This window comes from Hirundo rustica, chromosome 1 (assembly GCF_015227805.2).
Source record: "Hirundo rustica isolate bHirRus1 chromosome 1, bHirRus1.pri.v3, whole genome shotgun sequence".
Lineage (NCBI taxonomy): Eukaryota > Metazoa > Chordata > Aves > Passeriformes > Hirundinidae > Hirundo > Hirundo rustica.
The window spans coordinates 154,011,700-154,031,561 of record NC_053450.1 but is presented as its reverse complement, the minus strand read 5'-3'; the positions used below and the strand labels follow the sequence as shown (position 1 = coordinate 154,031,561).

Genomic DNA, 19,862 nt, shown 5'->3' with positions numbered 1-19,862 from the left:
TTCACGTTCATGAGGAAAAAGGGCGAGGAAATGTATAAGCGAGGTATATACAAGGTGAAGGGGCAGAGACACGTTGAGGATTATTAACCTGCTGTTGATTTGCCATTGTAACAGCTCCTGCCTGGGAGGTTATAAATAACCCTACTATTGATCTGGTGCCTTTGGGAAAGGATTCCTCTCCAGAGCGCGACGCTGATAAGTCGGCGGCCGCCCGCTCCCGAGTCCCCACCTCACATTTAGCACTTGGCTGTGGGATGGACCCTTGAGGAATGGTCCTGACCCACCTTGTCCCCGCAGTCCATCCCCCACACCCCCCAAACATCCACTTCTGATGGGGGTTTTTCCCCCCTCCGGTTGCTGGGCCGTCCCAGCGAGCCCCTAAAACGCTGCCCTTTCGCCTCTGTCCTGCGGGAAATTTAATCTCCCCGGTAAATGACACCCCGAGAGCTATTTTGGAGCTGGGCTGCCGAGGGAGAGAGAAGCACGTCAGCGATTTGACTGGGGGAGGACAAACCCAGGGAGGTTCGACGGGTGGGTGGCACAGCCTAACCCTGGGCAGCAGAGCCACTGCCAGGGGACTTGGGGGGACCTTCTGCTGCACTTCCCTGCCATCGCTGGGGTGTCTGTTTTAATTTTCCTGGAGGGGAAATGGGGGGGGGAAACCCAAGCCAATATGGTCTCCCCCATGTCCTCTGTTCCCACTCTTCCCTCTTCCCCCTCCTTTCATCTCAGTAGGAATCGGCTCTTTCTTCCTCTGCCCAGAGCTTTGTCCTCCTCAGACTCAGACGAGACTCCAGGTAAGACCAAAACCTCCAGCTCTAAGGAGAGGTGGATTTGGGGATGCTGACGTCCAGCAGGAAGCGGAGAAGGTTGTTGGGAGCTGAGGGAGGGGTGAGGTTGTTTTTGTGCCGTGCTGGAGGATGTTTTGCTTTATGAAACGTACTTGGGGATGGAGCTGAAGGTGCAGGTAGTAAACCCATCCTTCCTTTGCTCCCAGCCAAATGTGGATTGTTCTGCTGAATTACTTCTGAGCAGAGATCAGCCTCTAGAGGAGAAAAGTGAAAAAAAATTTAGGTTTAGAGCTGTAGACTCAACTTGATACAGTTTGTCCCCAAATCTGAGACAGCACTGGGCATGGAGAGCCTGTAAAACATACGGAGAGGTGGCAGAAAGGAACGTTTTGAAGTTTTATTTACAGGGCATAATTTCAGTGCAGCTTTTCTTCTCAGCCAGGACTTTTTTTCCCCTCTGAGCTCCTCTGTGGTGTCAATACAGATTCATTCTGCAACCCCTCACCCTCCTCCCATTTCTCCAAATGGCTCTGAGGGGAGATGGGGAGAGATGGAGCTCGACAGCTGAGGCTATTTTGGGCCCTACAGCTCAATGGGGTGGAGTGACTGTAATGACAATGACGTCCACTCGTTAAAATACAAGGGCTTGGGTCAGAGCCGTGGCTGATTGTCACCGGGGGAATTCTTTGTCCGTATGGGAGCTGTGATCCTGCAGCTCCCTCGTGTAAGAAATCACATGAGCTAGAACAGGAGCATTTCTAGCTTTGCAAATCTTAATTTTTACTGGGATTCTGCCACAGACGCCTCTCTCCAGGGCTGTGTGCAAAGCAAAATACAGTCGGGTGAAATTCCCGATGAAGTTTCTAGATTTACATCGCTCCTTTTCTGTCTCCTGGGTGGAAGCCCCAGAATTTGTGTCTTTTCTCTCCATTCATCTCCTTTATTCTCGGCTCCACAGAACAGGAGTGAGCATCACAGTGTGCCCAGACCTCCCTGCTGCTTTGGCCTTTTCCTATTGTCAGAGCAGCCTTGGGAGGCTCAGAAAAATAGAAGGAAAAGTGGCTGCCATGGAGCCTTGAGGGGCTGCTCTGTGCAGTTTTAGGACTCTGGAAATCTTAGGGGTGGTTTTGTAGCTCCATTAGGGGTGGAATTATGAAGTCCCCATGCTGCAATAAAACCAAAGGAGGATCAAATCTCTTCCCTTCATGGAGTTTCTTGGAGCTGTTTAGTGTGTTGGTGGAAAATGGTTTCTGGCCAGGTAGTTGAAAGTGGGATGAGTTTTATAAGAGGGGTCTGCCTCTGTAGAGGGGAAAGATAATAAGTGTTTCAACCACATAAATCATCCAAGTGGCCTGAATCTCTTATGGTTTCTATGAAATGTATGCTGCTAATGTGCCTGGAAGGTACCCGACCCTCTTGGCCAGTGACGTGCACAAACCACGTGGTTTGCTCTTGCTCCTCCTTGGAATTTTCTAAATGGTTGAGCCCTTGTTTGCTGCCAGTCATTGGGAACATCCAGGTTATTGATAACAGGGGGAGTGTGAGGGGATGCAAGTCCCTCTGAGGCACTTGGTGCAGGTTTAACCTCACCACGAAGATCAGAATTGTCTCGAGCTTCTCCTTTTCCCTGAGGGCTGCTCACCGTGTTTAACACCGTGTCAGCCCCTGACCTGCCATGAACTTTCCCTCAACATCTCCCGTGGATTTTTTGGCTTAGGATGGGGGCTGTGGATGGGAGGGAATGCAGACAAGCCTGACTCTGAGTCGAGTTAGAAGCTCCTTGTGAAAGGCTTCGTGTGCCGCTGGTTCTGTGTCCGACATCTCTGGTGACTGATCCGCCACAGAAACCTCTCCCATCTGCTCATCCAGTGACCTTTGGAGATGCCAAAATCAGTTCTCTCTCACTGAAGTGGAATTCAGAGTAGCCCAAGCTAAGCCCTGAGCCCAGCTCCTCAGCCACAGATACCGCTCCCGCTCCGGTGGAACGGGATAAATCCTCCCTCCCTGGATTAGAGTGCTGGCGTGAATCCGCGCTGAGCCCCGATTTAGGGATGCCATGGGCAGGCAGCACCGGGTGTGCTGGTGTGCATTTCACCCCCAGAGCTCCCTGTCTGGTGTGACGGCTCTCAGGCACCCACCAGAGCCCGGCTGATGTCACCCAGCCCGCAGCTGACACCCAACACTTGTGCTATTCCAAAGCTGTCCATTCCCCGGGAGGCTGCTGGAAGCGAGAGGGCAGCCGGGTTACTGCTGTTTTCCCTCAGCAGAATTTTAAACATCAAAGGGAAACCCAAACTTCCCACTTGACAACTCATCGACTTCCCTTCCCACCCACGGGTTCCATTTCCTGATGTTTTTAGATGGAACAATACGAGCAGATAAGGCGTGTAAACTACAGTAATACCGGTGCTCCCTTGATTTTTATCGGGACCTTCTGTTTCAGTGATGTCCTTTGAAAGCTCAGGATTCAGAGACGGGAGGTTCCCTGTAAATCCTGCCTTTCCTGTCAGGAAAAGAAGTTGAGAGGATTAGAATTTAGCATTGCAGAGGAAGTTCAGGAAACGTAAACTCCAAAGAAAAATACCTCAAATCAGCATATTTTTGTCTTGGGCAAAGAAAGGGTGAGAGAGGTTTGAGGAAATGAGCAGTCAGGTACGTGATGGGCCTTAATGTGGTGTTGAGAGAAATTCTGTGCTTCTGATCTGTGTTTGGACCTTTGGTGATCCCTTAGGTTTAATTATGTCCCCAAAGTCTCTGATTTTGCTACTCGTGGCCACCTTTGTCTCGGGAATATTTCATGAGATCGATTGTACGGTGCTTTTTGCTCTTTTCCCTGAGTCCTGGTGGACAGGATTCTCTTTCTAATCCTTGAATGGAAGGGCTTGGACAGAGGATAACCTGTCACCCCTGTCCTCTCTCACACAAAGAGCTTCATCACAGGCTGCTGATGGCTTGGGGGATATTTTACCTTGGGGGGGACCTCTGCCCCCTCAGAGGTTCTTGAAGGCTTTCCAGGTGCGGATCAGCATTAATGGAGCAACGTGAAACCAGCCCAATCAGCCAGCACTGCACAGTGGATCCCAGGAGGCTGGGATGGAGCCAGGCTGGCAGAGCTGAGGGTGTCCAGCCTGGAGGAGAGGAGGATCCAGGGAGAGCTCAGAGCCCCGTCCAGGGCCTAAAGGGGCTCCAGGAGCGCTGGAGAGGGACTGGGGACAAGGGATGGTGTGATAGGATGAGGAAGAGTGGCTTCACACTGCCAGAGGACAGGGTTGGGTTGAATATTAGGAAGAAATTCTTCCTCATGAGGGTGGTGAGGCCCTGGCACAGGGTGCCCAGAGAGGCTGGATCCCTGGAAGTGTCCAAGGCCAGGCTGGATGGGACTTGGAGCATCCTGGGGTCATGGAAGTTGTCCCTGGCCGTGGCAGGGGGGTGGAACAGGATGATCTTTAATGTCCCTTCCAACCCAAACCATTCTGGGATTTGGTGGCACCACCCTCAGGGCTCTCCACCTCCTGATGAGTTCCACTTCCGAGGACTCCAGCAGGATCTGGACGGCTCTGTGGCTGTTCCCACTGCAGGGCACTCGTTCCCTTGTCCATGGGGAGCAGGTGCTGGGCAGACACAGGAGTGGGCAGGAGATCTGGACCAGCTGCAAGTTGGCTCCAGGGCAGTGATTTATTTGCATTATCTGTCAGCTCTCTGCAGTTCTGCCTCTTTCCCTAAACACAAACCAGGGAAAATCCAAATGAATAAAGACATAAGGAAAATCAGAAGTGCTGCCAGTTTGCCTTTGGCGTGCTCAGAAATACCACAGATGGGAATGTGATCTCTGCTGCAAATGATTAATCACAGAGGGATTACATGGGGAAATATGACACTGGCAAAGGTCTGAGATTTATTGGAAAGGGCATTTGCATTGACTAGGTTTATTCATGCTTTGTTGCTGGTCCTGCTGCTTCCAAGGGAGCTGTCCTGGCACTTGCAGGGAGTTACTATTTTTTTAAAAAGTTTCGGAGTTCCTGGGCTTTTTTGAAGTTTGAATGAACATGTAAATAATTGAAATCAGAGTAATGATTAAGTTGATTGACAAGTTACACAGTAGAAATATTAAATTTTGTCCCTCCAGTACATTCATGAGTCTGTCCTCTCCTGGCTCCAGTGTGAGGTGTTTCATCCCATTTGAAATTATAAAATGTAATTTATCTCATGCAGCCTGTCTAACTTGTTAGATGTGTTAGATACATCCACAGCCTCATCCTTGCTGTAGGTTAGAATTTCATGCCTCTTTCTGGATTTCATGCTCTCCACACCCATAAAACAAGTCTTCCCCCACCTTTTCCAGGTGGGGATTAAAGTTGCAAGAACTGTAGTGTCTTTCTCATAATTATAAAAACAAGCCAGTAGTGGAGCAAGGAATAAACCCTATTTTTCCTTCTGGGTTAGAAAAATTTCTGAAATAATTATGAGCACGCACTGTTTTCATTAATCCCTGGATTTTCTTCTGGCACCCTGGCCATGCATAATGGTGTAAAAACCTTAGAGTGTGAGGGCACATGGTGAAAGCTGCTGGAGGTGGAGGTAAGAGCGGGGGGGATGTGGGTTCTCACCCCACACTAGGAGATCTGTGGACACAGGATCTTGTATTGGATGGGGAGAAGTGAGTTGCAAACACCAGATGAGTTTTTGGGAGCCGTGGGAGAGGGAGGCTGGACCTGGAGGCCGCTGGGAAGAAGCATCTTGGATGGGTTTGCTGCACCAGCTTGGTTCCAGGAGCAAAGCCAGCAGGCATCTGCTGCAGGAGCTTGCTTGTTTTTTGGCTGTTCTGACTCTCAGAGGTACCAGGGAGCAGATGGAGCGTGTTCGTTTGCGCACAGCTTGGCGCAGAAGGGCAGGGAGAGAAGGATGCACTTCAGGGAGCGAGCAGCATTCCTGCTCCTATAAGAGCCAGGCTTTGAGAGCTCTCACCCTGCTCCAACAGAGCAGAGCTCTCCTCCAGGCATGGAGAGCTGTCTTGGGGCCCAGGTGATGGGAACAGCACGCAGGTGGGTTGGGGGAAGCCCCTGGTTGCTGAGAGGTCCCTGACCCGTTCACAAGCAGCTCCTCTCATGTCTCTGTAGCCATCTCACTGCTCCAGGCACTTGTCCACATTATGCAGAGCTCAGTTTGATGGAGAAGTGAAGCAACTCTATTTTTGAGCTCTGTTTGATGCTAAGAAGCTGGAAATAAGTCAGAGCGATGAATCTATTAGACACAAGAGGAGCCCAGGAAGGGTGGGACATGGCAGTGTCTTCTGAAGGTGCATCCAAGTGCTTTGAAGGCACAGTGCAGCCTGAAATTCGAGCTAATGGCTGGGAAATATTAGCACATGAGCTCTGAGTCTGTGTTTTGATTGTTAACTCTTAGTTAATGCAGTGAATGGTTCTGCTGGGCTTGCCAGAGTTGAGCTGAACCTCAGCATCTCCTTCTGAACATTGAAATGGTCCTTCCCCAAATGAGCAGAAGACTCTGATTGTCAATCAATTGGCTTCAGTGGAAATTTCCACTGACTTCAGCGTACTCTGGCTCAAGCCCTAGGCTCCTCTCTGCCCCTTCTGACCATCCATGGACCTTCTCTGCTTGCAGCTGCACAAGTGTTTATGGAAAACCCGTTTTAAAGCTCAGCTGAGGGCTGAGGTTGGAGGTAGTGAGAGGGTCCAGAGAAGTTTAAACTAATTCACAGATTTCCAGACCAGTTTAAGACCAAGAGAAAAGGAGATCTTTGTGCTGAAGGTGGCCACTTAACAGAAAGTCAGTTTGTCTTAGCACTGATGACTGTGAGTCAATCATTCTTTACCCTCTTAACATTTACTAAAAGTAAATTTTCCCCATTGTTTTTTTTTTCCCCCTTCCAGATTTACTGTTTGAAACCTGTTTCTTTATTTTCTAAAGATTTGTGGCAGAATAATGAAATTTGCTCAATACCAGGAAACAAAAGCAACCAAAATTGAATTAGTTTAGAGAGGATCGATATCATCTAAGAGGAAGAGTCTTTGATTGCTTCTTGTAATTTTGTGTGTCCTTTGGAGTGGGAGACAAGGATAGGACAGGACATGGTGTACATTTTCTGTTAAATGTAGAAAGATTACATTTGGTTTTGCCTTGGATCTGAGACCCAGATGAAGTCTGAAGTTTGGCTCAGCGATACCATCTTGAATGATAATAATGATCCCAAAATCATAGAATATCCTGGAAGGGACCCACAAAGACCATTGAGTCCAACCCCTGGCTTTGCTCAGGGCAACCCAAAGAATCCCACCCTGTGCTTGAGGAAGTTTTCCAAAAGTTTATTGGGCTCTCGTAACAAATACCATTTTGTATTTCTGTGCCTCCCCTTTTCCAGTATATGGATTTAATGGTAACTTGTATTTTTCAATCCCCAGCAGCATAAATGGAAGGAAATTTGTAATCAGTTATTAATTTTCGTGCACAATTTGTCATTTGCCTCAGCAAGTTCACTGTCATGTATGCACTGTGCACATAATTATTTGAGAGCCCATCCCTGTCTTGATGTGAAGAAGTGTGAGGGGAGACAAGGAATTGGGAAATTACATGATTTTTCCCAAGGCCATGTGGCAGGTCGATCCAACACACGCTTCCTGATGCCATCAGTGATTTGTTCATTAACATGGGTGCACTAATAGGAGAGAATGGAGAAATGGTGATTTACAGAATTAAGGCAGGGGTTTGGCCTGCTCCTATTGATTTCTGCTGAAGCTGGCGGGGGAGATGGGGAGAGCACTTGCCATTGGGTGAGAGAGTGGGTGGATGTGTGGCCAGCAGGCAAGCCAAACTGCTGTAGGATTAAGAAGGATATTTCTGTCTCACTGACTGGGTTTTATTTCCTTTCTGAGTTACAGCACCCAGAGCCCTGGTCCTGCTGTAGTGCAGCACTTTGAAGGTGAAAAAGCAGGGATGTGCTCACCTGGAGCAGGACCATTCCTATGGCTCAGACAGGAGCTGCCAGGACAGAGGGGTCTGGCACCATGAGGCCAGAGAGGTTAAGCAGCTTGGAGAGAAATGATGTACTCAAATCTTCTTGGAAAACCTGATCTAGAGGCTGACATCCCTACCCATGGGCAGGGGGGTAGAATGAGATGATCTTCAAGGTCCCTTCCAACCCAAACCAGTGTCTTGATGGGCAGAATTTCTCTCAGAATGTAGTGTCCGTTTTATTCCTTCTGGTTTCAGAACCAGCCTGTCCATCACACAGCTTTAGTGCAGGTCACTTTCTTCTGAGTGCCACAGATGAAAGGCACCATTGTGCTCCTTCTGTACGAACAGCCCAAAGAGTTTCTACTTTGTCCAGAGGCTCTGTGGGGAAGTGCAGCAGTGTATTAACCTCCAATGTAAGTTATGTAGCAGTGTATTAACCTCAAATATAAGAAATCCTCAAGACCGATAACATTCCAAGGCCTTCTCACCCATATTGAGAAGGGCATTGAGGACATGGGGGTTCCAGGCAGCAAACACCCTGATACACCAGAGGAGTACCACCGTTCTTGGGCTGCTCCCTCTGCCCTGCTCTCTCCTGACGCTTTTCTCTGTCCCTCCTTAGGAAGGAACCCAGGATGGATTACAGCTCACTCAGCGGGGTCCCACGCTTCCTGACCCGGCCCAAGGCGTTTATGGTGTCCGTAGGGAAGGATGCCACCCTGAGCTGCCAGATCATTGGAAACCCCATCCCAGTGGTGAGCTGGGAAAAGGATAAACTTCCAGTCCAGTCTGGGGGAAGGTTTAAAACCACGGAGGATGGGGATTTGTATCGGCTAACCATCTACGACCTGAATCTGGAGGACAGCGGCCAGTACATCTGCCGGGCCAAGAACACCATCGGGGAGGCTTTTGCTGCTGTCAGCATCAAAGTGGGGCAGGAGACCACAGTCACAGAGTCAGCTCCTTACTTCATCCAGAAACCTTCCAACATCAAAGTAACCTTGGGAGAAGACGCCATGTTCAAATGCAAAGTCCAGGGCAGCCCTCCCCTCTCGGTGAACTGGGAGAAGGATGGGAGATACCTGAGGAACAAGGCGGACGCCGGACGCTTCCAGATCGAGTCAGCCGGGGAGTCCAACGCTCTCACCATCCAGTGTGCCCAGCTGGGGGACAGCGGCACCTACACCTGCCGGGCAGAGAACCTCATCGGCTCCGCCAGCGCCTCGGCCGCGCTGGTGGTAGAAACGCACGGCTCCTCCAACCCGGGCAGCAGCAGCATCAACTTCGACAGCAGCTGCGGCAAGACGGCCTCCCTGCTGTCCCACCTGCAGAAGAGGCGGGAGGAGATCAGGAAGATGGACCTCTCCCACGGGACTCTTGACTCGGCCTCCACCCAGTCTTACTCGGCGGTGGAGGGGCTGTCCGGCATCGGCTACAGCCTGTCCCGGGATTACGAGCGGGCGGCGGGGCTGACCAAAGGCGCCCGCAACGCCACTTTCGGGGCGCTGACACGCACCTGCAGCGTGACGGAGGGCAAGCACGCCAAGCTGAGCTGCTACGTGACGGGCGAGCCCAAGCCCGTGATTGTGTGGAAGAAGGACAACGAGGTCATTTTGGAAGGCCGGCGGCACGTCATCTATGAGGATGACCAGGAGAACTTTGTGCTGAAGATCCTCTTCTGCAAGCAGACGGACAACGGGCTGTACACCTGCACGGCCTCCAACCTGGCGGGGCAGACCTACAGCTCCGTGCTCGTCACCGTCAAAGGTGGGTGCCTGTGGTTCTCACCGGGGTGGTCGTGCCTGCAAGGACACACCCTTGAGCTGGGGTTTGACAAAACTTCTGCCTCCGAGCTGCTGTGGGAGAGTGCGTTTGGATGTGAATAAACCCCTCCTGGTGGAAAGGGTTTGTGCACTTGAATAGAAGACCTGGGTAGAGACTCCCATTGCTGGCAGTTTTTAGGAAAAGCAGTAAAGAGGTGCCAGGCAGGGGTGGATGATGGAGACCTGTCTGGTGGTGGGGCAGCTGGGATGCAGAGATCCCTGAGGCTCCCGTCAGTCCTGGTTGTACAGCGGTGTAAGAGATCCGTTCCCGTGCTCTGGGTCAGTGACTGCCAATGCCCCGTCTCACCCTCCAGGCTTTAATCACATCTGGGTTTGTGTCCACCCTGGGGCTTGCTCAGACATGCCATTGGCAGTAGTAGTGGAAACCCCTCCCTACAAGATGAGCGTGTCAGGCTGCCTTGGATCCCCTGGGGGACCTACTCCAACTCTAATTACAGTCCAGCTCAGTTTTCCTGTGCAGTGACCCACCAGTAGCCCTGCTCTTGCCAGGCTCTTCAGCCTTCTCCCAGCTTGAGTTGCTGGGTAGCCTGTGCTCCTTGAATGCTCCCAGAAAACCTCCCAGGTCCGGGATGTCTTTGTTTGCTGGAGGCAGTGGTGAAGAACTTGCCTTCAGAGGGTCACTCCACACTTGTGAAGGTCAGACCAAGTTCTTCAGAATGGCAGCAGAAGTGTGACACACCGTTTTTACAGAATCCCAGAATGGTTTGAATTAGAAGAGATCTTAACAATCATCTCATTCCAACCTCCTGCCACAGGCATGGACAGCTTCCACCAAACCAGGTTTCTCCAAGCCCCTTCCAACCTGGCCTTGAACAATCCAGGAGGCTCTGAATTTTCCAGCTGCTCTCCCATTTGGCAAGGGGACAGCAGGCAGTTTGCAACCCAGGCAGCACCTGTAAATGAGCTGTCAGAGACAAAGGATTTTGCCACTCAAGTGGTAAAAACTGATGATTTTTCACTGGCAGCAAAATAATTTAGAAATCCAAATAAGCAGGAGCTATCTGTGTTTCACACTCATCTTTAAGACTCTCAGGTGTTATTTGATTTTCTGTTTTCCCTTTTTTGGACTTCTCCTTTGACATTCAGGGTCTTTCCCATCAGTGGTCAGTCCCTGGGTCCATCGGTGACACCTGATCCCTGGAACTCACTGGCACTTGTCCCACCCATTGCTGTCCCTTGGAGGTGCTGAGTGGTGTGGGGAAGGGCATTTGTCCTGTTCCAGAAAGCTGTGATTACCTCCTGAGTTGGGACTCAGAGCTGAAGATCAATCCTTGCCCTTGGGCGGGTGATTGCTTTGAGGATGGATTAAGCTCAGTTCCCTGCCCAACACTTGCAAAAACCAACAGCCCCTGCTCTGCCTGTGTTTATCTTATTGCTCTCTTGGCTGCAACCTGTTCCAAAGGAGGTGGGGAAAGCAAGAGAAGCAGCCACTTTGGGAACAAGCGCAGGAAAAGGTTATTGATCCTTGTCCATTGTCCAGAGCTGCCTGTGAGTCAGGAGGCTGGAGTGGAAATGTTTATGGATTGTTTCTTCTTTACGCTGTTCCACGTTTGGCTCCCTGTCCAGGCCAAGGCCACCATGGAAAATCTACGTGTGTTGGCTATAATTAGGCCCTGATAAACCATTCTCCTTTGTGTTGCCAGAAGTTCTTCTCAGCCCTCCCAAGATGGGTCAGAATGACCAGGCAGTGAAAAAAGCTTTTAATTCTGTCCTTTGTGTCACTGGTGATGCTGTTGGTTCATCTGCTACAAGGCTTGGGGAGGGAGATCGTCTTGTCATGCAAACTTCTCTTTGCTCAGCCGTGTAGGAGAGGTTGAATTCTCCAAGCAGTCACCCTTAGAATCATAGAATCAGAACAGTTTGGGCTGGGAGGGACCTTAAAGGACATCTGGTTCTGACCCCTTGCCATGGGCAGGGATGCCACTCACTAGATCAGGTTGCTCAGGGCCATGTTCAAACTGGCCTTGAACACTTCCACAGATCTTCCACATCCATAGAAAGCATCCTATATTCTGTCAGTCTAGATCCTAGGGACCCAGGAACCCAACATTTGTGAACCGTCTGCTGAGTTTGTTCCTTAAAGAACACTGATCTGGGGAAAAAAAAAAAAAAAAAAAAAAAGGAAAAAAAAGGAAAAAAAAAGGAGGGGGTAGTTTTTTGAGCTGTTCCTAAATGAGATTTAGTGAATCAGACTTAAATCACAAAGGAAGGTTTTGGGGCGGAGAATCACTATCCTAACTAAGGAAAACTGAAGCTTGATTAGATTCAGAAATGTGCCTGGAATGGAGATAAAACCACAATCCATACACTGAGACGTGAACTGTAGAGGGAGTTGGGGAAATTCTTCCCAAGAATAAACCTTTGGCAGATCAAGGAGTGGGGAGGATTGGAGGAACATAAATAACCAGCTTGGGTTTCCTGAAGGCTTTGGAGATTTCCCTAGGCTGCGTGTAAATTTGGTGAGAACAGAATTCAGGTCTCCACCTTGGGCCAAGCCGTGTTCACTGGAGTCCCTGAAAAAAGTAACCAGATACTGGATGAGAAGGTTAAAGGTTGTGAGCCAAACAGGATGGAAATGGGAAAAACCTCCTGGTGCTGAGGCCACTTTATTCTCCCTCTGATCAGTTGTGATTTTGGATGGTCACTGTCATGACAGTCCATACTGGAGATCTGAATGAGAATTGCAACTTGAGAAGTGAGGAGGTAGAAAGGAAATTTGGAAAGCACAGTAACTAGGAAGATCAAAGGCTCAAGATGGTGGAAGCATGTCACTCCACCTTTAGCCAGACCTTACTGGGAGGATTTTCCATGTTCTTACCTTTCCTGGATAATTTTCTTTAGGCAGATGGAAAACTTGCCTCTGGAATAATACGTGTGAAAATTCCAGCAGTAAGAAAGAGGAAATGCAGGCAAGCGAAAAAGTGAGGTCCAGAGCACAGATGTGCCTTGATAAGGTTAAGAAAACATTGGGCTTCTTTGCAGGCTGCACCTATTCTTAGCAAAATGTGTGTTAGCAGGACTTGCTTTTTAAAAATAACATCATCTCATTGCCAGTTTGCTTGCTATGGACCAAACAAAAAAGCCTATGAAAAGCTGGAGAAATATCTCCTCAGGATAAGCAGCAAAATTAATCTCTGATCTAAGTTCTTGCAGTTTCCTGCTAATTCTGTGAGCTGCTCTTGCTCTGTGTCCCCTTGGTGTTTTGCTCTGCTGTGCCTCTCATGTTTTTCCCCGTGGGCAGGTTTTGGCAGCTCTCTCATTTTCTCTCTGATTTGCACCTCTCTGACCTGGGTGTGGTGCTGGCTATGGGCCAGATGATTTGGGATGCCTGCTCTCAGGAGACCTGTGGTCCTTCTGTAGTCCCCTGACCCAAATCAACCCCCCTCTGCCTGACCAGGCACATTCTTGTAAAGAGCATGAAGATACATTCAGGAGGAGGACAAGGCTGATGGGTTTTGGAACCACTCTCACATCCCCAAAAACCCTGGGCTGGGTTCATCCCAGGCTTCAGTTCAGTTTATCAGCTGCTGTTGCTCCGAAGCTCCATTCAGAAGGAGATAAGACGTGTGTGCACATGTCAGCAGGACGAAAGCAGAGTTGTTTTCAGAGGATATCTGTGACCCCAAGCTGCCAAAGATAGCCTTGCACTGCCTTTCCCTGGCTGGGAGAGCACTGCTGTTACTGCAAAGAGCTCGTAAGAGTCAACCAACCCTTCTGTGCTTGAACATTTAAAAGATTTTTTTTCCTGGAATAGCTTTTTTTTTTTTTTTTCCCCCTTCACTTTAGGTACTGCTTAGTGTCTGTAAAGGGAGAGGGGTTAATGACACGGCCAGCTGCTCCAAGTATGGCAGTACACTTGTGTGCTTCTCAGGTGCAGCTTGTGTTCCTTTTTGGCCCTTGTGCAGGTCTGCGTGTTCCCAGGGTCAGCTCCAGCCTCCCTCCTGCCTGATCAAAGCTTGCTTAGCTTCACAGAATCCCAGAATGGTTTGGCTTGGAAGAGATCTCAAAGATCATCCAGTTCCACCCCCTACCGTGGGCAGGGACACCTTCCACTGTCCCAGGTTGCTCAAAGCCCCAATGTCCAACCTGGCCTTGGACACTTCCAGCTTCTCTGGGCACCCTATGCCAGGGCCTCACCACCCTCAGAATAAAGAATTTCGTCATAATAACTCACCTAACCCTGAAAATAAAAAAATCAGGAAAAAAGGCTAATCACCATCTGGGGTGTGGGCAGAGCAGATCTGTGCAACCATAGCTGAAAGCTTTTCAAGACAAGACTTTGACTTGCCTTAAACTGAAGTGTATTTAAGCATAATAGATTTTTTTAAAACATGACCAAGTTGACGTGGTGAGTTATTGTCACATTCCTGTTCCTGGATATTTTGTGTGGGTTCCCAGTCAGGTTTGAGCCTCAGGATAACAACCAAGGTAGTCCACAGCACTGCTCCTTCCAGGTGTCCTGTCAAGCCCTTAGAGTCTGGTACCTTATTTAAACTGAAAGAGGGGAGGTTTATATCAGATGTCAGGAAGAAGTTCCTTACTCTGAGGGTGGTGAGGCAGAATGGAGTCACAAGAACCAGCTGGGAGCTGGCACAGCCGTTGTTGGAAGGTGAAGGTACATATCAAGGCATGATCTCTCACAAAGCATGAGCGATGTATCGGCACTGGCTATTCCAAGTGTGTGACATGACTGTGGCACCAACCCCGTGGCCCTGACCGCCGGCTGTCCGCCTCAGTCCAGCTCCCCTTTCTCCACTTTAGGGCTGGGGTATCAGGGTGATGTCACAGCGCAGCTGCTGCTGGAATTCGACATTGTTCGGTTCATGAAATGACTTCCCTGACTGTCACACAGCTGCTTTGATCTCTGCTTGGGTTTGGCCCTCAGCCAGAGCACTGCAGCCCCTCTGCTGGAGGAGGGCTGAGGCAGCTGGGAGGCTGGGGCTTGTCCTTAATTTCTTTTATTGTCGTTGACAGAAGCTGATGAGGAGCCTTTGGGGCTGGTGGGGAGAACAGAAAACTCCTCTTTTTGTGCTTCCTTTGACATCTGTCACAAGTCTCTGTGCCCTTTCAGGTCACTCAGTTGAGCTAATTTCTGCTGTAAGACCCTTAAAACATTGGCTCTTGCACTAGCTCTGCTGCTCACGCTCACTTGGAATTTCTGGCTGTGCTCTGTCCCATGACCAGGTTGTTTGTCATTAAACCAGTTCTAGAAGGATTCCTCGTAAGGCCTTTTACTCCAACCTCTCCTTGGTCACTTCCAGGTACGGGGCAACCACAGCTTCTCTGGGCAATTTGTGTTAGAGCCTCACCACTCTCACAGAGAAGAATTTCTCCCTTAAATTCCCATCTAAACCTCCTCTCATCATAAACTCCCATTTCTCCTTCCTGTTTTTGCCCTCTTAAGAACCCACCATACCCTTCAAGGCAAAACTGAAGGACCTTGAAGTGAGGGAGAAGGAATCTGCCACCTTCCAGTGTGAAGTGCCCGTTGCTGGGACAGAGACAGCTTGGTTCAAGGAGGAGACCAAGCTCCAGCAGAGCAAGAAGTACAACATCGAGGAGGAGGGCACCTACCGCCGGCTCACCGTCCAGAACGTCACCACGGATGACGATGCCGTTTACATCTGTGAGATGAAGGAAGGGAGCAGGACCATTGCAGAGCTCTCTGTCCAAGGTAAGAAAGGCTCTCGGTATTTCAGGTGGGCCAAAAGCGTGGGATTCACACGTGAGGCTCCAGATTTGACCTTGTGAGCAGAATTTACCCCGTCTGTGTGGGCACCGAAGAGGAGCTGAGTCCCTTATGGTGTGAAAATACAGTCAGTGGATCCCTGGGGCTCCTGCCACAGTGTCTCTGGAACAGGGCTACAAAGCAGGGACAGGCTGTGTTGCACAAGATGTCACCCAGTGGGAACCCATGCTGAAAGAAGTTTCCTTCAGCTGTAGCCTGGCCCTCTAGAATTCTCTTCGATGCCTTGGAGTGGTGACCTAGAACAGAGGTTAGAAAAGATTAAGAGAATAAAAGTGAGTATTTATTAAAGGCTTTCAATGGGTGCACCCTGGGCAGTCAAAAACCTCTGAGGGGCTACACCCAAGATGGACAATGGTCACAAATTTTTCATACAGTTACAAGTTTGGTCCATTTACATACCAGGGGTTAAATCCTCCAATTACAGCTTCAGGTAATGAAGTCATTTACTCCAAGTTTTCTCCCCCCAGTTTACATCTCTCAGGACCTGAGGCAGTGAGAGGCCCTTGAGTTTCAGGCCCAGAGAGGAAATGTTTTGTCTGGATAAAATGGGAGAACAGCAGTTGACAGGCTATGGAGTTTTAGAGTTATACACTAAAGCAGTACAGGATCTGAAAAAATATAAAATTTAAATTCTCAGGCATTATCTTAACATGACCCCAAGCATCAGACATGTCCCCTGGCACTGTCACACACCTCTTGTCTGGTGTCCAGTGAACAGACTGGTGATTCTTGTCCAGGAGTGGTGCTGACCACAATGGAAAGGGGCTTTAGCAGATGTGCTGTGTGGCCAGAGGTGTGACGCATGCTGCAGTCAGCACCAGCATGGTTTTGATTGCAAAACACATCCATGGCCCAAAATCCCAGGTGGCTTGAGTTGTTCTTGGGATTTAGAAAGGGTTCAAGGAAAGGACAAAGTGTGGATGGCCGTGTCCAAGTGTCCTGAGTCTGGTGGTTCAGACTGAAGTGGGAGTAGGTGTGAGTGTCTCTCGGTGAGTAGACACAAACCCCAGAGCTTCAGGCACCGGAGATTGTCACAGCTGCAGGATCAATCTTATTCTGGCTCATTTGAAGCCTGAATATATTCCCAGTGGAACCAGAAGGTGTTCTTCATATATAAATTGCTATGAGACAGGTGGATAATGTGCATCCTCGTGCAAATTCCTTTTGGGAAAAGGGAAAACTTAGTCCACAGACTTGGGAGAGCTCAGACTGCCATCTTTTTGTTGTACCTTCCTTTAGGTCTGGACCATCCCACCCCTGTAAATGTGTTTGGTCCCAGCAGGGCAGCTGTTTTTTTTTTTCACTTGTTTGTGCTACAGTGGTATGTTCTATCCAAAAGAGAGTGACTGAGCCAGGTGGAGCTCTCTGGAGGGGAAAGGAGGCAGAGCCCTCCTGGATGAGCCTTGTGCCTGCCCTGGGAGGGCATTGGAGAGAGCAACGTGGGGTTGGAACAATGTGAGAGCTTGGCTGGAGGTAAAGGGCTGCGGGAAGAAGATACTGCTGAGGGCAGAGAGGTCAAGGAGGAGGATAAGCAGAGAAACAGGTCTTGAATCTTGTGGTGAAACCCGTGCTTGATCTGTTGCTTCATGAGGGAGTTCAGCACTGCTGTTCATTAAACAGCTCTGGGTGAAGCCTCTTTCACCCCTCAGGGACTGCTCTGGAGCTGGAGCCAGTCACTGTTGGTCATTTGGGGTGGTCTCCTCATGGTTTGTCCAATCTTTTCTGTGAACAGTCACATCTCATAGCTTTGAGGTTATCCTAGTAAATGACGATAATCACAGTCACTTGGAAAGGACATAAAAATTCATTCAATGTGAATTTCTGTGTTGAAGCTAAGAAGAAACCTGAGATTTTCTGTGTTTTTCTCATTAATTCAGGTAACTTTTGTGTCTGCCATGTTTGTTATGTTGGTTACTTTTTTGATGAAGGTGAAATCCTAAAGGTAAAGGAGAGACCTGTCTGGCTTAAGACTGACCTACTTCAGCAAAGATTTAATTTGAATTCCCAGCATATGTGGGCAGTGAAAGCTGTTAAATCTATTCTCATCCATAGCCATGTGTATTTTGTGTTTACTAGCAACTGGCTCTGCTTGGTAGAGAAAAAGCCTGAGTGACTGCAGTCAAAAGAGATTTGCTTTTCTCTCTTTGAAGGCCAAAATGAGTCCTTGGGGTCATCTGTTCTGTGTGACTCAGAGCCTCGGAATTTATTTTCAAAAAAAAAAAAAATCTGCATGGTGTCTGTAATGTTTTGATTGGGTGTGGACTGGACCTGTTTCAGTCTGGATGGTCTGGTGTTGCCAAAACTTTTAATATCTGCCGTTTGACTGACAATGGTTATTTCGTTATTTGAAGGGAACATCATCAAAAAACTTCCGCGGAAAACTGCAGTCTTTGTCAGCGACACAGCCACCTTCTGCGTGGAGCTGGACAACGACTGCCAGAACATCCGGTGGCTGAAAAACAAAGAGGAAGTGAAACCCAGCGACCGAATCTCCATCACGCACTCTGGCAAACAGCACACCATGACCATCCGGGAGTGTAGGATGGAAGATGCTGGTGAGATTGCCTTCCTGGCCGATGAAAGCAGGACTTCTACCCAGTTCACTGTGACCAGTAAGCTTCTCTTTTGTTCGGCCTTGGTGTTGTGTCTTCCCGTGGCTGCTCCCGTGGCAGCGCTGTTGTTTCAAGTTGCCACCGTGATAATTTTGGTGTCCAAAAGCAGTTGAAGGTTTGATGTCAAGGGGAATATAGGTTGGATATTAGGAAAAAGCTCTTCATGGAGAGAGTGATGAAGTACTAGAATGGCCTGTCCAGAGTCACCATCTCTGGATGTGTTTAAGGACAGACTGGATGTGGCACTTGGTGCCATGGTTTAGTTGAGGTGTTGGAGCTGGGTTGGACTTGATGATCTTGAAGGTCTCTTCCAACCTTGTGATTGATGAATGTCTACCACAAAAAGCCAACAGCCTGACCGTGAGTGTTATGAGAGGTTTGTGGAGATCAAAACAGAGAGAATATCTGTAGGGTTGTGGAGCGGGTTGGGTTGAGTTGGATGGGATCATCCTATGCTGTGGGCACAGACACTTTCCATTAGATCAATATTCTCAGGTCAATCAATAATTGATTCTTGATCGATTCTTGCTTGGCCTGAGAATCTTGATCTAATGGAAAGTGTCTTCCTTGGCAGAGGACACTTTCCATTGTGTCCAGTCTGGCCTTGAACACTTCCAGGGATGGAGCATCCACAGTTTCCCTGGGTAAAGGCAGTGCTGGGGAAAGAGCATGGCACAAACTTGACAGAGCAGTAGCAGCAGGTGCAGCATCATCAAGACTAGGCCTGCAATAAAATTTTGGTGAAGTTGCCTAATTTTATTTGGCTTTATTTTGATGACACTGCATTTACCAGGCAAAATTTGCTTTATTTAAGACAAAAATACACATGATTTCTGGCTCTGTTGCAGTTCTGGTTCATGTATGAACAAATCATCCACTTCAGTCACAATTTGGGAAGAGTAATTCTTCTTTTCTTGCACCACTGCGATCGGTCCATGACAAAATGGAATCTTTTATTTAAAAGATATGCAAAGGCTGTGTTATCTAAACTTGGTTTGGGCATTCTCATGCCACTGAACTAAAATGAACAAAGTGTCACATTTGGCTTTGTGACAGTTTCTAAGGTATTTGTAAAGCTGTAACATCCAAACAAGGGCCTCTGCAATGGGAACAATAAAGTTCAGTTTGATTTCAGACTCTGCTGTTTAAATTATGAAGAAAGAGTTGATTCATGGGATAGAAATTATAAGAAGCTGCCGTCCCACAAACAGGTATTGCTGGAGAAAATATTACATTACAATTTCTGGTGGCAAGGTCAGGAGATCTCATTCCAGGGCTTAGTGTTCAGCTTAATGTTACCCTAACTGGGACCTTTGACATCTATCTGTGACCAGCAGTTACTGACAGGCTGGTAACTGTGCACCCCAAAACACTTCTGTGTCTATTTATGTAAGGAAGGAAAAGCGTATCGTGTCGAGATTTCCTATTTTTACACTTTGTGTGTATCAGATTTACTGCTTGGAGAATCCTGTGTACTATGTCCACATCTTTTTCAATTAGCTGGGTGAGGTTGGTGGTGGCTGTTCTGATATCTTTTATAATGTGCAGACAATGTTTGTGTGTCATTTGTCATCTTGCATTGTTACCATGCCCATTTTAAAGATGGGGAAACTGAGGCAGAAAGGTGATCAGTTGTCCCAGAGCTCAGTTTTTAGTTTTGGCTCATCCACAGACTCCATCTACAGTCAGGAATTCTTGAGTATGTCCTCTGTGTGATTTTTTCACCCATCTCCCACACCTTCTTTAAATTGGATTAATTGCTCCTGAGTGTGCTGTTCATGGGATCACAGCTGGAATCTGGTTGACAGACTTAACCCAGACACCTTTCATATAGCCAAAATTAAGTGAAATTAATCCTGTGCCATGTCAGTAGAGGTGTAACTGGAGCATATCA

General features: G+C 48.5%; 1 protein-coding gene across 4 annotated transcripts in view; it reads left to right on the top strand.

The window, feature by feature from the left end:
- Positions 1 to 587: 587 nt before the first annotated feature.
- Positions 588 to 19,862, top strand: part of OBSCN (obscurin, cytoskeletal calmodulin and titin-interacting RhoGEF) — a 178,036-nt gene continuing 158,761 nt past the window's right edge. For all 4 annotated transcript variants that reach the window (XM_040077845.2, XM_040077838.2, XM_040077829.2 and 1 more), the window contains exons 1-4: positions 588 to 797; positions 8,386 to 9,530; positions 15,012 to 15,281; positions 17,708 to 17,968. In XM_040077845.2, the coding sequence (XP_039933779.1) occupies positions 8,399 to 9,530; positions 15,012 to 15,281; positions 17,708 to 17,968 (1,663 nt within the window). In that variant the 5' untranslated portion in view covers positions 588 to 797; positions 8,386 to 8,398. The remainder of the gene's footprint in view (positions 798 to 8,385; positions 9,531 to 15,011; positions 15,282 to 17,707; positions 17,969 to 19,862) is intronic.